The sequence below is a fragment of the Panthera leo genome, chromosome A1, assembly GCF_018350215.1.
Source record: "Panthera leo isolate Ple1 chromosome A1, P.leo_Ple1_pat1.1, whole genome shotgun sequence".
Taxonomy (NCBI): Eukaryota; Metazoa; Chordata; class Mammalia; order Carnivora; family Felidae; genus Panthera; species Panthera leo.
This window is the reverse complement of record NC_056679.1, coordinates 157,982,173-157,999,004: the sequence shown is the minus strand read 5'-3', so window position 1 is coordinate 157,999,004 and position 16,832 is coordinate 157,982,173. Positions and strand designations below refer to the sequence as shown.

At 38.7% G+C, this 16,832-nt stretch overlaps 1 protein-coding gene across 1 annotated transcript in view; it reads left to right on the top strand.

Annotated features, from left to right (window-relative positions):
- The window catches only part of PCSK1 (proprotein convertase subtilisin/kexin type 1), a 41,186-nt gene that overhangs the window by 11,518 nt on the left and 12,836 nt on the right, over positions 1-16,832 (top strand). The window contains exons 6-9 of the mRNA XM_042906949.1: positions 4,258-4,346; positions 7,283-7,455; positions 8,485-8,697; positions 11,201-11,301. Coding sequence (XP_042762883.1) covers positions 4,258-4,346; positions 7,283-7,455; positions 8,485-8,697; positions 11,201-11,301 — 576 coding nt within the window. The remainder of the gene's footprint in view (positions 1-4,257; positions 4,347-7,282; positions 7,456-8,484; positions 8,698-11,200; positions 11,302-16,832) is intronic.

Below are 16,832 nucleotides of genomic sequence, written 5' to 3'. Positions count from 1 at the left end.
AGAGAGCTGAGGCTCATGGACTTGGCCTCAACTTCTGGGTGTATATTTCCTCCTTGGATAAAAGGGGAAACTTGGGGAAGGTTCCAAGATATTGCTTCTTTCAGTACCATTTACTTCCAGAGTTTATTTCTTAAAGATGCTAACTGCAAATAATGCTGAAAAGTTAAAATATTCCCATATCAATACAACAGGAACCACAATGGCTGCCCTCGGAAGAAAGTGAGATATCTCAGGAATTTATGGCAGGGACCCCAGACAAACTCGGAGCTATATTTCTGAGCCAGGACAGTACAGGGCCAGGAGAAATATGTGATCTTTTGGAGCATGATCTTGTAATATTAGCCTGGCTGGTGGTCATTGCTTTGCCAATTATCAGTATAGAAAGTGACCTTTAGGAAATCACTTACCTCTCTCTGCCTCTATTTTGCACTTTTATCTCCCCAAATGGGTGATAATGCACTTGCTCTCCACTCTCCTGAAAGGAACTTCCTGAGGAAATGAACAATAGCTTCTTGGAAGAAAGGGGCACCCTTCTTAGAATGAAGTAAAAATGACAACTCTCCTTCCACCCCCTTGGTCAAGACCAAAAGAGAAATCTTCTCTCAGCCATATGGGTGCAGCTGAGGAGACTGTTAGCTGGAAGTGTCAGCCTTCTTCCTAGGCAGCATATTCTAAGTCTGGCCCCCTGATCCAATATGGATGATAAATTGTGTAGTGGCTGCATGATAGCTGAATACTTGGTGAAATGATATTCTCTAGAGTTTCTCTACTCATGAGAAGAGGGACTCAGATTGCCCTTTCCCCTCCCCTACAAAGGAGGAGTCTCATATCCAGCATTTATAATAGCCACATTTCCCCTAATTCATGGAGGTCCAAAGCCTTCAAAGAAGTTGCCCATATGATGGTAATTATTTTATGCCTAAAAACCCGTGAGTTTCTAGAGCATAGCCTGCCATGGACCTCCCACACAGCATAGAGTTAGTGTGACATAGCCAAACAGTTAAGAGCATAGGCTTTGCAGCTGGATTTAGATTAAATATTAGATCTGCCACTTAGTAGTTGGATGGCTTTGAACAAATTACTTAACTTCTTTTGTGCCTCAGTTTTATCATCTATTAAAAAGGGATAATAATAGTATCTACTTTGTTCGGTTATTATAGTGTTTAAATGGGTTTATATAGGTAATTGGCTTGTATAATATCTGGTACATAGAAAAAGTTGTGTTTGTTTTGATGATGATGATCAAGTTTTCTCATTTAGCAACTAAGACCTCCTTCCAGTAAGAAATCAACATGACAAGAATAATACCCAAGAGGAGCAGAAGCAGAGACAAGTCAATTTTCTGAGCCAATTCAGGATCTGCTCTTTGAAAATGACACAATAAGTAACTATCTCTCAGGGTCCTCTTGACTATCAACCAAAAAGGTAGCATCCCTATCATTTATCAAGAGGTATAATAAAAAATAGAGTTACCCTTCTAGCATGTTGTCAGAAATAAATCCCTTAGGTTTAGAAAATGAATGGCTCCATTTTGCCTTGGACTTTATAGCATTTAGAGACCTATTATCTCCCAATTCCAAGGGCATTATCTCTCTAAACTATCTGTGTTGCTGCTCTTCTTTATTACTATGTAAATGAGATTAATAGAAGCTGCATTTGAATTCTCCTCTGCAAATCAAAAGAGGAATCACTAAATAATAAAATCCCCAAAGTACAGGTAACTCTTACTATTAAGCTGCCATGAATCTATATTCAGAATTTCAATACCAATTACAGATTATTTTTCTAGTTAAATAACATGTGTGACAAGGATGTTTTAACCAGTATAATATTAGTCTTTAAACTATCTTGTGGAATAATTTTTTAAAAATCAATTTGTTTAAACGCCAGTTACTACCATTGTTCTAAGATAATAAAGGGTTCTTTTATCTCAGAGCCTAATTTAAGGAAAGAAAAAAAAGCTGCAGGTCTACAAAGAATGACATAGTACCACTTTGATAAAGCCTTCCCTTTTTCTAAAAGTGTGGAGGTGGGAAGTGAGGGCAAGAGGAGGGAAAAACATCTACCCTTTTTTGTACCATGATCCTACTGGACCTTTCAAGAAAATAATGTTCAGTACACAAGGAGAGAGAAATAATAGGTGGTGTCACAGTGTATCATTTTTAGGACAGAGGTGCTGTGCTGGGAATGTTTGCCAACAATTGGATTCTATTGGCTCAGGCGAGAGACTTTGCTATCCTGGCCTTATTCCCATTCTGTGTAAATGGAAACACAGGTGGTAGACTTCTAGGAACACACTTGTCAGAAGGTGACAACTCAGTTTCTCCTCCTACAAAAGCAAAGAGGGTTAATCCATCAAAGCATAAGCTTCCTTTTATATGTTCAGTGTGCACACATTTCTCAGAGCATGGGTGGTTGGTCAGGACACTTTCAGTTGCAAGTGAGAGAATCTTAACTCAAAGATTAAGTAAAATGGGCATTTAAAAAAAAAAAAATTACTCAAGGGATGGTCTAGCTTCAGGCATTCCAAGATCTGGGAGCTCAAATAATATGCTGTCAGGACTTCAATCACTGTCTCCATCTCTTAGTCTCTTGCCTCCAATTAGATTCATTCTCAAAAAGTAAAAGAAATCTTGACTGGCGGCAAGCTCCACATGGCTCACATGGAACTTAAAGCTGAAGAATTTAGAGAAAGACTAGAATTCTCTTCCCTGGAATGTGCAACAATCCTTGAAAGCTGTCTGGGAAGAGGAGCCTCATGAGAGAATCAAAAGGAGTGAGGGAGAGCTCCTTCCCAAAAAGGACAAAATGCTAGGAAAAAAAAAAAAAGTAGCATATATCTGCTACATTAGGAAAGACCTTGAATTAAAGACAACTACAGGGGCACCAGGGTGGCTCAGTCGGTTAAGTGTGGGACTTTGGCTCAGGTCATGATCTCACGGTTTGTGAGTTTGAGCCCCAAGTTGGGCTCTGTGCTGACAGCTCAGAGCCTAGAGCTTGCTTTATATTCAGTGTCTCCCTCTCGTCTCCCTCTCTCTGCACCTTCCCACCTCACATTCTGTCTCTCTCTGTCTCAAAAATAAATAAAAGTTAAAAAAAAAGATAATTATATTGTTCTGACTTAGGATTCCTATCCAGTATTAACATGAAGAAGCAGAAATATCATTTAGTAAAAGGAGACCAAGAAATGAACTTTGGTACTTTAGAATAAAAGATACATGAAAGTTAATTATTTTGGATAGTCAATTTCAAATTTTTATATTCCATGCTGAGCAAAATAGATGTCTACTATAATAGTGTCTAAAAGTAGCTGGTTGACAGAGTTGCTCAGAGCTAACTCTTCCCCTCTTTTCTGTTAGCTCCTCCAAAGTATCAACAGCCTTTACACTGCTTCCAAAATGCAGTAACATCGTGAAATAAATTCACATTAAAGTTCTCTTGACTTATTGACCCTCCTGAGGTTAGGGTCATGGTGGGAAAGGACGATTATTTTCCCCACATTTTCAGAATTGATGTTTTAATGCTAGAATCTGCTCTGTTTTAGAGATTGACATTTCCCTCCAAGTACTCTGAAATCATAAATTACCCTCTTTGCCTGATTACAAAACCAGTCTTCTTCAGGCTTCCAGCCCCAATCAGAGTTACAGGAGAACCCTGGTTTCCCAATTAGCCTGAAGTGTCCTATTAAAATCTCAAACTCCTCTTGGTACCAGAAAACCCTCAGTTGCTTTAGTTTGGTAGTATATGGTTAGAGGAAGGGAAGAGAGCTTAAGAGGAGAATTCTGTTCTACTTACCCTACTAGGACTGGTCAGAATAACCTAATCCAAGGAGGTCACTAGAGATGGAGTGAGGAGCTACTTCACCAAAAAGTATGGAATAGAAACCATGATTTCTAAAAGTGTCAGAATTGCTCACGATAGTATCCATAGCTAACACTTCCTGAATTCTTACATTATACCAGCCACTATTCTAAGTGCTATACATGCAATATCTCACATGTTTGCAACAATACTCTTGAGAACAAATGACTTACCTAAGGTCACACCACTAGTCACTGGTAGAAGCTGGAATTTGAATCACATACTTCAACTCCAGTACCCTTTCATCTGATACCTGCACTTCAACAAATACTGATGGGAAGGAGACCAGCAACAAAGGTTGACAAAAAAGTTAATATGACCATGTACCATGGATTCGTGTGCAAACAACAGTTTGCCCTCACTTATGTTTTATAATATCTATTTTTTAATCTTCAGACATGGGACCAGATGTGCAGGAGAAATTGCCATGCAAGCAAATAATCACAAGTGTGGGGTCGGAGTTGCATACAATTCCAAAGTCGGAGGTAAAGCAGAGGGTTGCTCCTGCAGTTCTGCACTTCAATTTGACTCTTGCATCACTTGGTGTAAATGAGGTGGGAAGGGGGGCTTTCAACAACCAGAAGAAGAAATGAATTCCATGTAGAATGTGCTGCAGGATTTGCAAACAAATCAATGGATCTGGATTCCTAAAAAATGATAGCCGAATACAGCCTGTACATCTTTGTGGGGAGAAAAATGGAAATGTTGAAAAGCTTTTGAACCAAATCTAATTTTCTCTGTGTGCTAATTTACAAGGGTTTGTTATTGAGTACTTGCTAAGGGAACAGAAAGAGGAGGTAAATTTAGGAAAAGACTTTCCCTGCCTCTCAATTCTGTAGTTCTTCATTTCAGAGCAAATAACAGTCTTAAAAAAATAAATGAATACGTGCTTGTTATATGAAGAAGCCAAAGGTTATCTTTGACAGCACGGATTTAGAGTCCCTAGCTGTTTCAGTCAGTGCCTCTATTGGGAAATATACAGTAAGTTCCATCGGGGCAGTTTAATAAAGGAATTATTTGTAAGACTTAAAGGAAGCCATTATTATATTATACACTTAATATACAATAATATATTGTATATTATAATATACATTATATTGTATATATTATAATATACAATATAACTAATAGGAATTAAAATAAAAACTTGAAAAAAAAGAGATAAGGGAAGCCAACAAGGGCTAATAAATGAGAGCAGATGTGATGACCTTTGGGCCTAAAGGAGCATGGGAAAGGAGAGGTCAGTGGCAACTGTAGAGAGAAAGTTGTGGCCATAGGAGAGAACCACTGTACAGGAGCTGTAGCCCTGAGTTACAACAGAGCTTCTTCTAGGCAAGGAGTGTCCCAGGGAATGAGTCGCCCATTCTCCTCCTACCCCCCATTCTCCTGTCTGTTGGTTGAACCCAGTGAGAAGGCAAGAGAACTCATTGGTGAGATCCATATCCCTGTGAAGAAGGGTGGACAGTAGACCTACACTGGCTCACATTCTCTCTCCTCTTCTCACTGTCCTTACCTTGGTCTTTCACAGGCTACAAACTTTGAGTTTAGTTTGTTTTCTAAAACTGCTATAAAAAAAAAGATCAACTGTAGAACATGCCAATGATAGTAAAACTGCTTTAAACTCGACCTAAGGATGTCTTGAATTTGATTATGATTTCCTGTTTAGAAATCAAATAAATACACATCCTGGCATGGATAATGAATCACTAATACAAAATACTATTAAACTCTGCGTCATTCCTGATTTCTTTGATACTAGCATAGTCAAAATGCCGTGGGATTTTTTTTTCCTTTTTAAGTGCCATGTTAATTTAAAGAAAATGAAGACAGGGGCACAAATTAGGTAATCACTTAGAGAAAGAATTCATTTTTTAAGATGATGTACTATCTAGCTATAGTTTGTGAGAGAATTTTCTGATCCCTTCATTTTATTGAGGAGTAATCAGAAACAAGTTTCTCAAGGTAACAGCTATTTGTGGCAGTGTGGAACCAAAACACGACTTCCGATTGCAAGTCTACTGAGATTTTTTTTCATTATTCCACCCTTTGGTGATCTAGTCCCAAATGCATTTTTTAATAATACTTTTCATTTATTAGGGACTTACTGTATGTCCATCACTGATCCTATAATACATTGTAGGTTGTGTATTCTGTTAGTTAACAGGTTGATTTTAGGTGCCAAATTTCTGGGATTCAGGTCTCAGCTCCCCAATATCAAGTTGTATGATCCTGAGCAAGCCATTGTGCCTCTCTTACAGTCCACCTATAAAATTGGGAAAATTATAGCATCTACCTTAAATGGTTGTCAAAAGGATAGAAGAGAGTCCATATGTTCAAGGCCTGTAGAATGTTAGCTGCGTATAGTACATCCTCAATGCATGTAAGCTGCTATCTGTTATCATTCCCATTTTAAAACTGAAAAAAAAACAAACTGAGGCACAAGAGGTTGAGTGGCTTGCACAAGCACAAGATCACAAAGCTAGTAAGTACAGCTGGGATTTTTCTTTTTCCAAAATAAATTTTCAAATAACTTTGTTTTAATCAATGTGACTTTAGCTAATTATGTTAATTACATATTCTTTTACCTATGCTCCATAGTGAATAATAGAGTACAAATCTAAGGCTGTGCAGTTAACTACATTATCAGCCTGAAGCCAGGAATAACCAGGTATCTGCTCATATTTGTCTCAATTGCTTTTGCCTTCCTGGCTCTTGAATACATGAGTCTGATAATGCATGACAGCCTGTTAGAAAGCACAAAGAACTACCATGTCTGCTTTCTCCTGATGAAAAATGATTCCCCCTTAGGAGCAAAATCCATGGCAATGATTTCATCCTTGAGATTATTTAGAAGAAAAGGAAGCATGTTCCTTGAGAATATTTCTTAGCAAACATATAAAAGAATGGCCTCTGGGTTATTTTTAATCAGTGCTTAGAAACAAGAGTTCTTTCCCTATTTGTTAGTTTCCTATTGTGGGTAGATCTTTTCAAGCTGCACAGTGTTCCATACAAAATCCTTCATACAGCACAGGATGGGCAACAGTTATTTGTGGTATAGTCATGAACAGACATGTCAAGGTAGGGCTGTTTGTTGGCTCCTTCTGAAAGCTATCCTGTCATTTTCAGGTTATTGAGGTAGTGAAGGGAGGGGAGGTATTTTGTAATCAATAACAATCATGGCCACTGCTTAGTGCATATAGTTATTTCCAAAGGGAAGATAACAAAGTTTATGGACGCTGTGACTTGTATCTTCCTTCTGTGCTCATAGTAGCCTGGTCATGGGCACCTGAGACATGCAGTGGTTACCTTCTTTTTAACTCTTTTGCAAGTCTTTTATAAAATGAATATTAAGGCCACTATGCCATTCTACATGTTCATGCTGACATCCACTTATGTGTTTTTTGTTTGACTTTCTGTTTAGGCATAAGAATGCTGGATGGCATTGTGACTGACGCTATTGAAGCCAGTTCAATTGGATTCAATCCCGGACATGTGGATATTTACAGTGCCAGTTGGGGCCCTAATGATGATGGGAAAACTGTGGAAGGGCCTGGCCGACTAGCCCAGAAGGCTTTTGAATTTGGTGTTAAGCAGGTGAGATACTTAATATAGATCTACCTGAAATGAAACCTGGCCACTTGGATATGAAGGAAAGGGAAGAACACTTAGATTATATCAAAAGAAATGACTTTGAATTTCTTATTGTTGCTTATAATTTGAAATGCATTTAGAGAGCCAAATCATTCTTCAGAGGGATGGAACTTAAGGGTTAGGGAAGTTTTCCCTAATTGGGTCTGACATTCAATAGAGATTCATTACTCTTAGAGTATTTACTTAAAAAATACTATGTATATGTCCTTTCTCATTTTTCTGCTGCTTTTAGATTTTTACACTAGGTAAACTACTACCCAGACTTCTTTCAAATCTCTAGGGACATATCCTTAAATATAGCTACATGCTACTTCCTCTTTTGTATGTGCCTGGTACATACTTGTGCCTTGATTGTGTTGCTCCATTTACCGCATTCTTACCAGGATTCTAAGGCCTTGTTCTGCACAGGATAAAACAAAAGTAGAAACTTTGGAGAGCACAAATTGAGAAGTCATAGAAAGAGTAGCCTTGACGAGTTTCATTCAACTGAAGAGTCCCTTTTAATGCAGCTGCAAAACAGATCTGAATAATGTCTGATTTTGTCATTCTATCAGTCAGCCAGAAGATTTAAGCAGAGAGGAAGTTCAAAGATTCAAACGCAGCAACATAAGCCAAGGAAAGAGTGAGAGAATACAAGCGAGTGCTAAAGGCCAGATTGTGAATCCTTACAATAAGGAAAAGAAAGAAAGAAAGAAAGAAAGAAAGAAAGAAAGAAAGAAAGAAAGAAAAGCACTCACTGACTCATCCCAGAGAGGGCCCAGATGAAGGAGGAATAGCAGAGCCATAGGCCAGTGGCTTGTAATATGAAGTCTTGTGAGATTTCCAGCACGGATGCTGGAGCACCTGGCATTGAAACAGACTCCAAATAAATGTCTCTGGGAACTTCATGCATGTATTTGTTGGGGATTTTATGGGGATGTGACAGTGATCCCAACAGATGATAGATGTGATATAGTCTGGCTTTTCTTTTAGGGAAGACAAGGAAAGGGCTCCATCTTCGTCTGGGCTTCTGGGAACGGGGGACGTCAGGGAGATAACTGTGATTGTGATGGCTACACAGACAGCATCTACACCATCTCCATCAGCAGCGCCTCCCAGCAAGGCCTGTCTCCCTGGTATGCTGAGAAGTGCTCCTCCACCCTGGCCACCTCATACAGCAGTGGCGATTACACCGACCAGCGAATCGTATGTTGCTTTTGTCTAACTCCTCTGCTTAGGTAGGGGAGCAGGGCTTGCATTCGACAAGATCCTTTGGTCAGTACCTTTGGTAAAATTGCTTGGCTTAAGCTTGATGACTCAGCTGGGGAGATTCACACTTTGCTCACCTGAAAGGCTGGCATCTATTGGGGAGTTTTCTCTCTCAAGGATAATGATGCCTCTGCCAAGATGATGTTGCCTCTCTGTCATCTTTAAACCCAGCCCTGGGAAGCCACTAAGTTGTCATTACATACAGCCAAGAATCAAAATATCTATTCTGCTTGTGTGATGCCTCCCTGAGAACAGCCTTAAAGGAGATTACAGGGTTGTAGGGGCTTCACCGCCCTTGTACTTATTGATCCTTTAATAGCAGGGATATGGTCTAACATGCCCTTTAGCAGATGATAAAAATACAGAACATACAATAGCTATGTTTCCTATGAATGGATAACCTGCAGGAAAATAACGATCTAAATTTCCCCCGAGATGAACTTCTCAGCATCTGAATAAACAGCTCAGGAAGGTTATATGCTCAGAGAGCATCTCCAGCCCACACTTGGCTGTGGCTTCACTTCCATGAGTCAGACTACCAAGGGCAATTATTGGATTTCCCTTCAAGGGCACAGTGATGAAGGGCCATTCGGGGGCTTTGCAAACAAAGGGAAGTACTTTTAATTTTAAACTGTATGGTCCCAAATTTAACTCCTGATACAGAAAGAACCATCTAGCTAAAGTATCTAAATTCTAATCTGTATGAAATAATAGGTCATGATTCAATTAGATTGTAGGTGAACCCCATAATAATTAGACACTAGAATGTGTGTAAGATTCATATTAATGGTGTCTCAAAAAAAATTGCTAGTTCTCTTTTCCATACAGGATCACTATTCTGGAACTCTGCCTGCTTCTGCAACTTACTCTAGTTTACACAGTAAACCTCTAGCCTCAATTTGAAACATTGGCCTCCCTCTCATGCCCTTATATTCAATTACTCAAATAATAGATGGTGATATTCTACCCAGAAAATCTTTATGACAGGTATATTTTATAGCCTTTGAAAGAGGCATAGCAGACATGTATCCCACTTATATTCAGAGTCCCTATTGTTGTCCCTAGGGGTATCTAAAGTTGCTTATCAGAAAGTGGCCTGTTACACATTTCAGTCACCATTTCATAGACTGTCCCTCATCTGAGCTATTATGCTGTGAAGTAGGAGGAAGAGTTTCCATCTTTGTAAAGTTCTCTCCTTAGGTAAATCAGCCATAGGAGAGACAGCTGGTGGATTCTATTTGAGATGGTTGCAATAACATAGCCTTTGTCTTACGCAAACCTTTTCCTCAGCACAGTCATCTCTGGGGGCTTACTTGCGTCAATAGGGAAAAAGGACAACCTTGCTTCCGCAGCCCTCTAAGGAGCAGAGCCACCATAACTTGAGAAATTCAGCGACTCAAAGTGGGAAGCCAAAGGAGGTGATAATAGAACAAATTATTTTTTTACACCTCCCTCCCACACATTGAAATCTCTAGCTAAAAACGATAGTGCAGGAGCCTGGGTGGGTGTCTTGTTAGTAATCCTTTGGCCCAACTACTTGCTCAACCAGCAATGCTATGGTCCTTAAGGCAGACTGATTGGAAGTCTTTCTGGTTTCTTCCCTTCAGTCTTGGCAACCTCTTCATTAAGATAAAATTAGCCTGGGTAATTCCTTACGTGCAGTAATATTGTGTAAGAATGCTTTCACAGACAGGATCTCATTTCATCCTCAGAATATGAGTCAGGAAATGTCAACCTCATTCTACAGATGGGGAAACCACATGGGGAAACCATGTGCCCATGGGACACATCTACTGAATAGCAGTTTTACAATTTGTAACCATATCAGAGTCTGACACACCTTTCATTTATTTGAAAAACACCATTTTCATCATAGTGCAAATATGGACACTAACTCATGGCCATCAGATGATATCAACAGTGAGTGCACACTACATACATACTAAGCAAATTTGTGCAAGTAGTTCAAGTGGCCAAAATCAGAATGGCTCTACATCCTCGTGCTGAAGAGACAGTCAGATGTCAATCTGAAGGCAAATGGGAATTTTGCATGAAGCAGAATTTCTAAATATGCCAGACTAAACACAATGGACCTGATGATTAATGGGCCAGCATGATTCACAGTGATTTTGAAACTGTCCCTTCTTTACAGACAGTATTTCGTTTGGGAATCTCAGAAAATATTCATAGTGGGAGTACTTCATCCCCAGAAAAGGCATCTTGATGCCAGAATTATACACAAGTTGTATATAGAGGAGAGTGAACTAAAATATCAGCAGATGGCAAACATCCGCCTATGGTTTAACAGAGGAAGTAGGGAATCGAATCAGCTGAGTTTCCTGATCGTAGCAGATGCAGCCTTAGGTATGGTTAACCCCCAGGGATGGAGAACACTCCTCACATGCTCTCCTGCATTTCTTCCCTTCCGGATGCCACCCAGACCAGTGCCGACCTGCACAATGACTGCACAGAGACCCACACGGGCACCTCAGCCTCAGCACCCCTGGCTGCTGGCATCTTCGCTCTGGCGCTGGAAGCCAAGTAAGGCCCAGAAAACTTCTAATCACCTTTATTGCCTCTCCTTCTTTTTAATAACATATATTGCTTTCTCAATTATGCTTACAATAGGAAACTTAGAAAACTATTAAAATATAAGTCCTCTTCCTGTTAACATCTCCATGTAGATTTAACACACACACACACTTACAAAATTGGGAACTTAGTATACACGTAATTTTGTAATTTTTAAAATCTACCCTATAATATATTAAGAGCACTTTCTCATGGCTAAATCAATGTTCTTTGACCTTTAAAAATTCATGCTTTCCTCCCAATTTTTCTTCCACTTAGCTGCAAGGCCTTCTCACTTCTGTTTGTTCCCACCAGGAAAGACTTTGTCCAGATAATTTCCTGTGGGCAGTATTAGGAACAATAAGCTTATAAAACATCCCTCTTTTTTCAGATTATATAAACCAATCCTAGAGCTGATCTAACATATCAGGAAACATGAAAATTAAAAACAGAATTATCTGTTTGTAGTATCCCATTATATAAATGCGAATTATATTAAAGTCATCTAATCATGTTTAGATACACACTGTGGTCCATAAATATTGGTTGTTATCTCTGATAATTTCCTCAGGATAAACACCCCTGATTGGAATTTCTGGGTCAAAGGGCATGCATGTTTTAATGATTTGGCTACATACTGACAAGTTACTATCTAGAAAGACCATATCATTTTACATTACCGTCAATACTGTGTCCAAGTGCAAGTTTCCTTACCAAAGTTACTTTTATTATCTTTTAAAATGTTTGCTATTTTAATAGGGCAAAATGGTATCTCAACTTTATATGCTTTTATTTCACTAGTGATGAAGCTCAATATCTTATATTCTTTGGCCATTTATCACCTGTGATTGCTTGTTTATGACCTTGATTTTGTTTTATGACCTTAGTTTAGAAAAGCTATTAATGCTTGGTTAGCTTGACATTTACCTTTTAATTTTACTTATATGTAATTTTTATTGCAATGAAATGAGTATATATACACCTATATTTGTCAGTATCTTTAAGACTTTTTCCTTTGCTTTCATGCTCAAAAAAATATTTACGACCTCAAATTAGATTAACATTTATTTATATGTCTTTTATTATGATTCCTTTGCCATATCTAAATTCTAAATTCCCCTGGAATTTTACTGTATGATGTTAAAAAAGGATTTGGCATTATTTTTTTCCTCATATTGGTTACCCAATAGTACAACTCTTAATACAAAGGAAAAAATCTAACTGTTGCACACTGTGTATCTACAGCTTTTTATCTGTCCTTGTTTCTGCTTTCTGGTGGCAAGAAAACTTTCAATATCAAGTCAGGTGCTCTGGTTGCATGATAGAGGAGGTGGTTAAATTTGCAAGTTACTGTTATCCTTCCTAATAAGACGGTTATCATAGAAGAACATCTGTATTCTCTAGAGAAAGAACAAAGCATTCCCCTCACATCACATTCAGTAGACGAGGTTCATAATAGCAGAAAAATAGAACACCTTGGCCTGTGCCATGGCTGGGAAAACTCTGAAGTTGCTAAGTATTTGTTCTGGAAAGTCCAACGTAGATCCAGGAGCCCTGGGGCCACCTGTGAAGTTGTGGTTTCGTCGTGGTATCTCAGCAATGAGATGGCCACAGTGGCCAAGCAAGACAGGCCTAGGAAGTTTTGCACAAGAATTTACCTAGTGGGAGAGACTGGGAAGATGTCTGGTAAGGGAAGAGAAAATCCAGGGGCTCAGTCAGAAACAGGGAAACTTGAAGCTCTGGGGCCCAGCAGAAGAGCTGCATTGAGAATCTGAGTTCACTTGTAACAGGAGAGGAATGGACAGAAGGCAGAGTCTATGAACACAAGGTCAGACTCGCATCAGCAGATTCAACCCAAATTCAAGGAAAAATAATCTAAGCACTCAAAAGTTCAAGGAACACATGGCTTCAAGTTCTAGGCATATCCCTACCTCAGGCAAGTTAATCTCCAGTTGAGGGCTCAATTTACTATCTCTAAAAGGGAAGGGTTAGATCAGATCTTTTTTTTTTTTTTTCCAAATTTCTTCCTTTTTGAAAATTGAAGGTGTCATCCAACACGAATTACTGAAGTTGGTGGTGGAACATCCAGAGTCGAAGAAAATAAGGTCAAATGAAAGCAAGCTGTTTCACACAGATGGTGAAATAGGCTGATGATAGTTGTGATTTGAGAATATAAGCTGTTAGTTCCAGGAAGCTGTAAAAAAATTATCCTTAAAATTTTAAGTCTTTTCTACCCAACACTTATCAGATGCATGTAAATAGAAGTATCCAGACCTAACCCATCCTTGTCTAGTGACCAGTATAGTAGAAACACCTATCTCAATGAACAGATGTAATATTAATTTCATGGAAGAACTGAAAATTAAAATTATAACCTCTGATTTCTAAAATTTCAAACTTTTTTCTGTGCAAGAAGAAAATGATCTAAGAATGATCTAGCCTCATTAACTTCAGTTAATTTTTAATAGAATATTTTTTAAAGCAGGAGCTTCATGGGTTGCTATGAAATAACATAAATAAGTTACCAGCAGTTCATGAACTTCATTGAAACTAGATGCAGAATTGCTTATAAGTATGTGTATGGCACTTTCCTGAAGGAATGGTTTGTGGGTTCCATGAGCTTCTCACACCGTTCATAATATAAGAGATACTAGGAATCCATGGTGCATATAATAAGAATTTAATTCCTTTCATTTTGATTCAATTGTCAATAAGATAGACATACTCTAGCTTACATTTTATATACATCCTGACAAAGTACATGGAAATTAGTGAGACATCTGTTCTCAAATAGACAGGTTTCTGAACTCTATTCAATTGTCTACACCAAGATGATTATTTCAGAAACTCTGAATGGCAGAATTTCTTTTTTTTAAATATGAAATTTATTGTCAAATTGGTTTCCATACAACACCCAGTGCGCATCCCAACAGGTGCCCTCCTCAATACCCATCACCCACCCACCCCTCCCACCCCCCATAAACCTTCAGTTTGTTCTCAGTTTTTAGGAGTCTCTTATGTTTTGGCTCCCTCCCTCTCTAACCATTTTTTTTCCTTCCCCTCCCCCATGGCCTTCCGCTAAGTTTCTCAGGATCCACATAGGAGTGAAAACATATGGAATCTGTCCTTCTCTGTATGACTTATTTCACTTAGCATAACACTCTCCAGTTCCATCCACGTTGCTACAAAAAGCCATATTTCATTCTTTCTCATTGCCACGTAGTATTCCATTGTATATATAAACCACAATTTCTTTATCCATTCGTCAGTTGATGGACATTTAGGCTCTTTCCATAATTTAGCTATTGTTGAGAGTGCTGCTATGAACATTGGGGTACAAGTGCCCCTATGCATCAGTACTCCTGTATCCCTTGGGTAAATTCCTACCAGTGCTACTGCTGGGTTATAGGGTATGTCTATTTTTACTTTTTGAGGAAACTCCACACTGTTTTCCAGAGCAGCTGCACCAGTTTGCATTCCCACCAACAGTGCAAGAGGGTTCCCATTTCTCCACATCCTCTCCAGCATCTATAGTCTCCTGATTTGTTCATTTTGGCCACTCTGACTGGCATGATGTAGTATCTGAGTGTGGTTTTGATTTGTATTTCCCTGATGAGAAGTGACATTGAGCATCTTTTCGTGTGCCTGTTGGCCATCTGGATGTCTTCTTTAGAGAAGTTTCTATTCATGTTTTCTGCCCATTTCTTCACTGGATTATTTGTTTCTCGGGTGTGGAGTTTGTTGAGCTCTTTATAGATTTTGGATACTAGCCCTTTGACTGATATGTCATTTGCAAATATCTTTTCCCATTCCATTGGTTGCCTTTTAGTTTTGTTGGTTGTTTCCTTTGCTGTGCAGAAGCTTTTTATCTTCATGAGGTCCCAATAGTTCATTTTTGCTTTTAATTCCCTTGACTTGGAAGTTGTGTCAAGTAAGAAATTGCTGCGGCTGAGGTCAGAGAGGTCTTTCCCTGCTTTCTCCTCTAGGGTTTTGATGGTTTCCTGTCTCACATTCAGGTCCTTTATCCATTTTGAGTTTGTTTTTGTGAATGCTGTAAGAAAGTGGTCTAGTTTCATCCTTCTGCATGTTGCTGTCCAGTTCTCCCAGCACCATTTGTTAAAGAGACTGTCTTTTGTCCATTGGATATTCTTTCCTGCTTTGTCAAAGATTAGTTGGCCATACTTTTGTGGCTCTAGTTCTGGGGTTTCTATTCTATTCCATTAGTCTATGTGTCTGTTTTTGTTGAATGGCAGAATTTCTAAAAGTGCCTCTAGACAATCAAGATTGGGATAAATCATTTAACCAAGGGTCACTCCTCAAGGATCAACTATGGAGAACAACTGTGGGCTAAATTTATCAAGAATAATAACCTTCAGTATTTGTCAGGTTCTTACTATGAGCTGGACACTGTGCTAACCTCTTTGTATACAATACTAATTCTAGCCCTTACAACAGCCTTCTGAAAAAGAAATTATTACTTGCATTTTATAAAAGAAGAACTTGAGGCTTAGAGAGGTTGAGAAATGTAACCAAGATCCCAAAAGCAGATTCAAAATCAGATCTGTCTGACCACAAAGCCTGTGCTATCTGCTACTACATATTACACTGCCTCCCACAGGCCTGCAAGGGAGAGGAAATGTTGCATGGCAGTCCATCAGACCCTCAAAGAAAGAGGTGTTAAGAAGATTGATGCTGATAAAGGACTGTCATAACTCATGTGCTTGTGAGTTTATCATAAAAGACTCCTTGCCACAAGAGGATTACCTATTATACTACATTAAACATTAAACATGACATAGCTGGAATGCCAGGGAATGGGAAGAGGAGAACGGAGGAGAAAGAATAGGTATTGGCTCAAATATGTGTAGAGGAATGCTTTTCTTTCCTAGAAGAGTGTTTCTTGAACAGCAGCATAATCCTTTGGGATTTATTTAATAGGCAGATTCCCAAGTCCTAATGCCAGTGCTCAGATTCAAAAATATCTGGTATTTGGCCTGGGAATCCCCATTTTTAACAAGGATCCCAGCTAGTTTTAGTGCTGGGAGTACCTTAACTAAATTTCAAGAAACAACTTCTGTAAAGAGTTACTTTACAATTGCATTTTCCTACAATCTCATCTAGGTATGGTTGTAAAGATGCTCAATAGGGTACTTAATTGGCATAGCTTCAGTTATTCTGAGGAGAGAGCAGAGGAATCAGAATAATTTTTAATAAAGAACAAAAATTCTGAAGTAAAATACTGACTCCTTTTATACCTCTGGAGGTATTAAACATCCAGATGAACTAATCTGTTTTCATTAAAGGCTAGAGAAAGGGAAATAGGATTCGATTTCGATGCTGCAATGGAACTTTTGGTTAAAACACATCAAAGAAATCCTTGACTCAGTGGGTTGTGAAATGTTGGAAAGTGTCCAGGTTAGAAAATCTTTAATATCTAGGTTTGCTTACATGTGATTAGAGGCTGAACCAGGTAGCCTGTAAGATTTTTCACTTTAGAATTT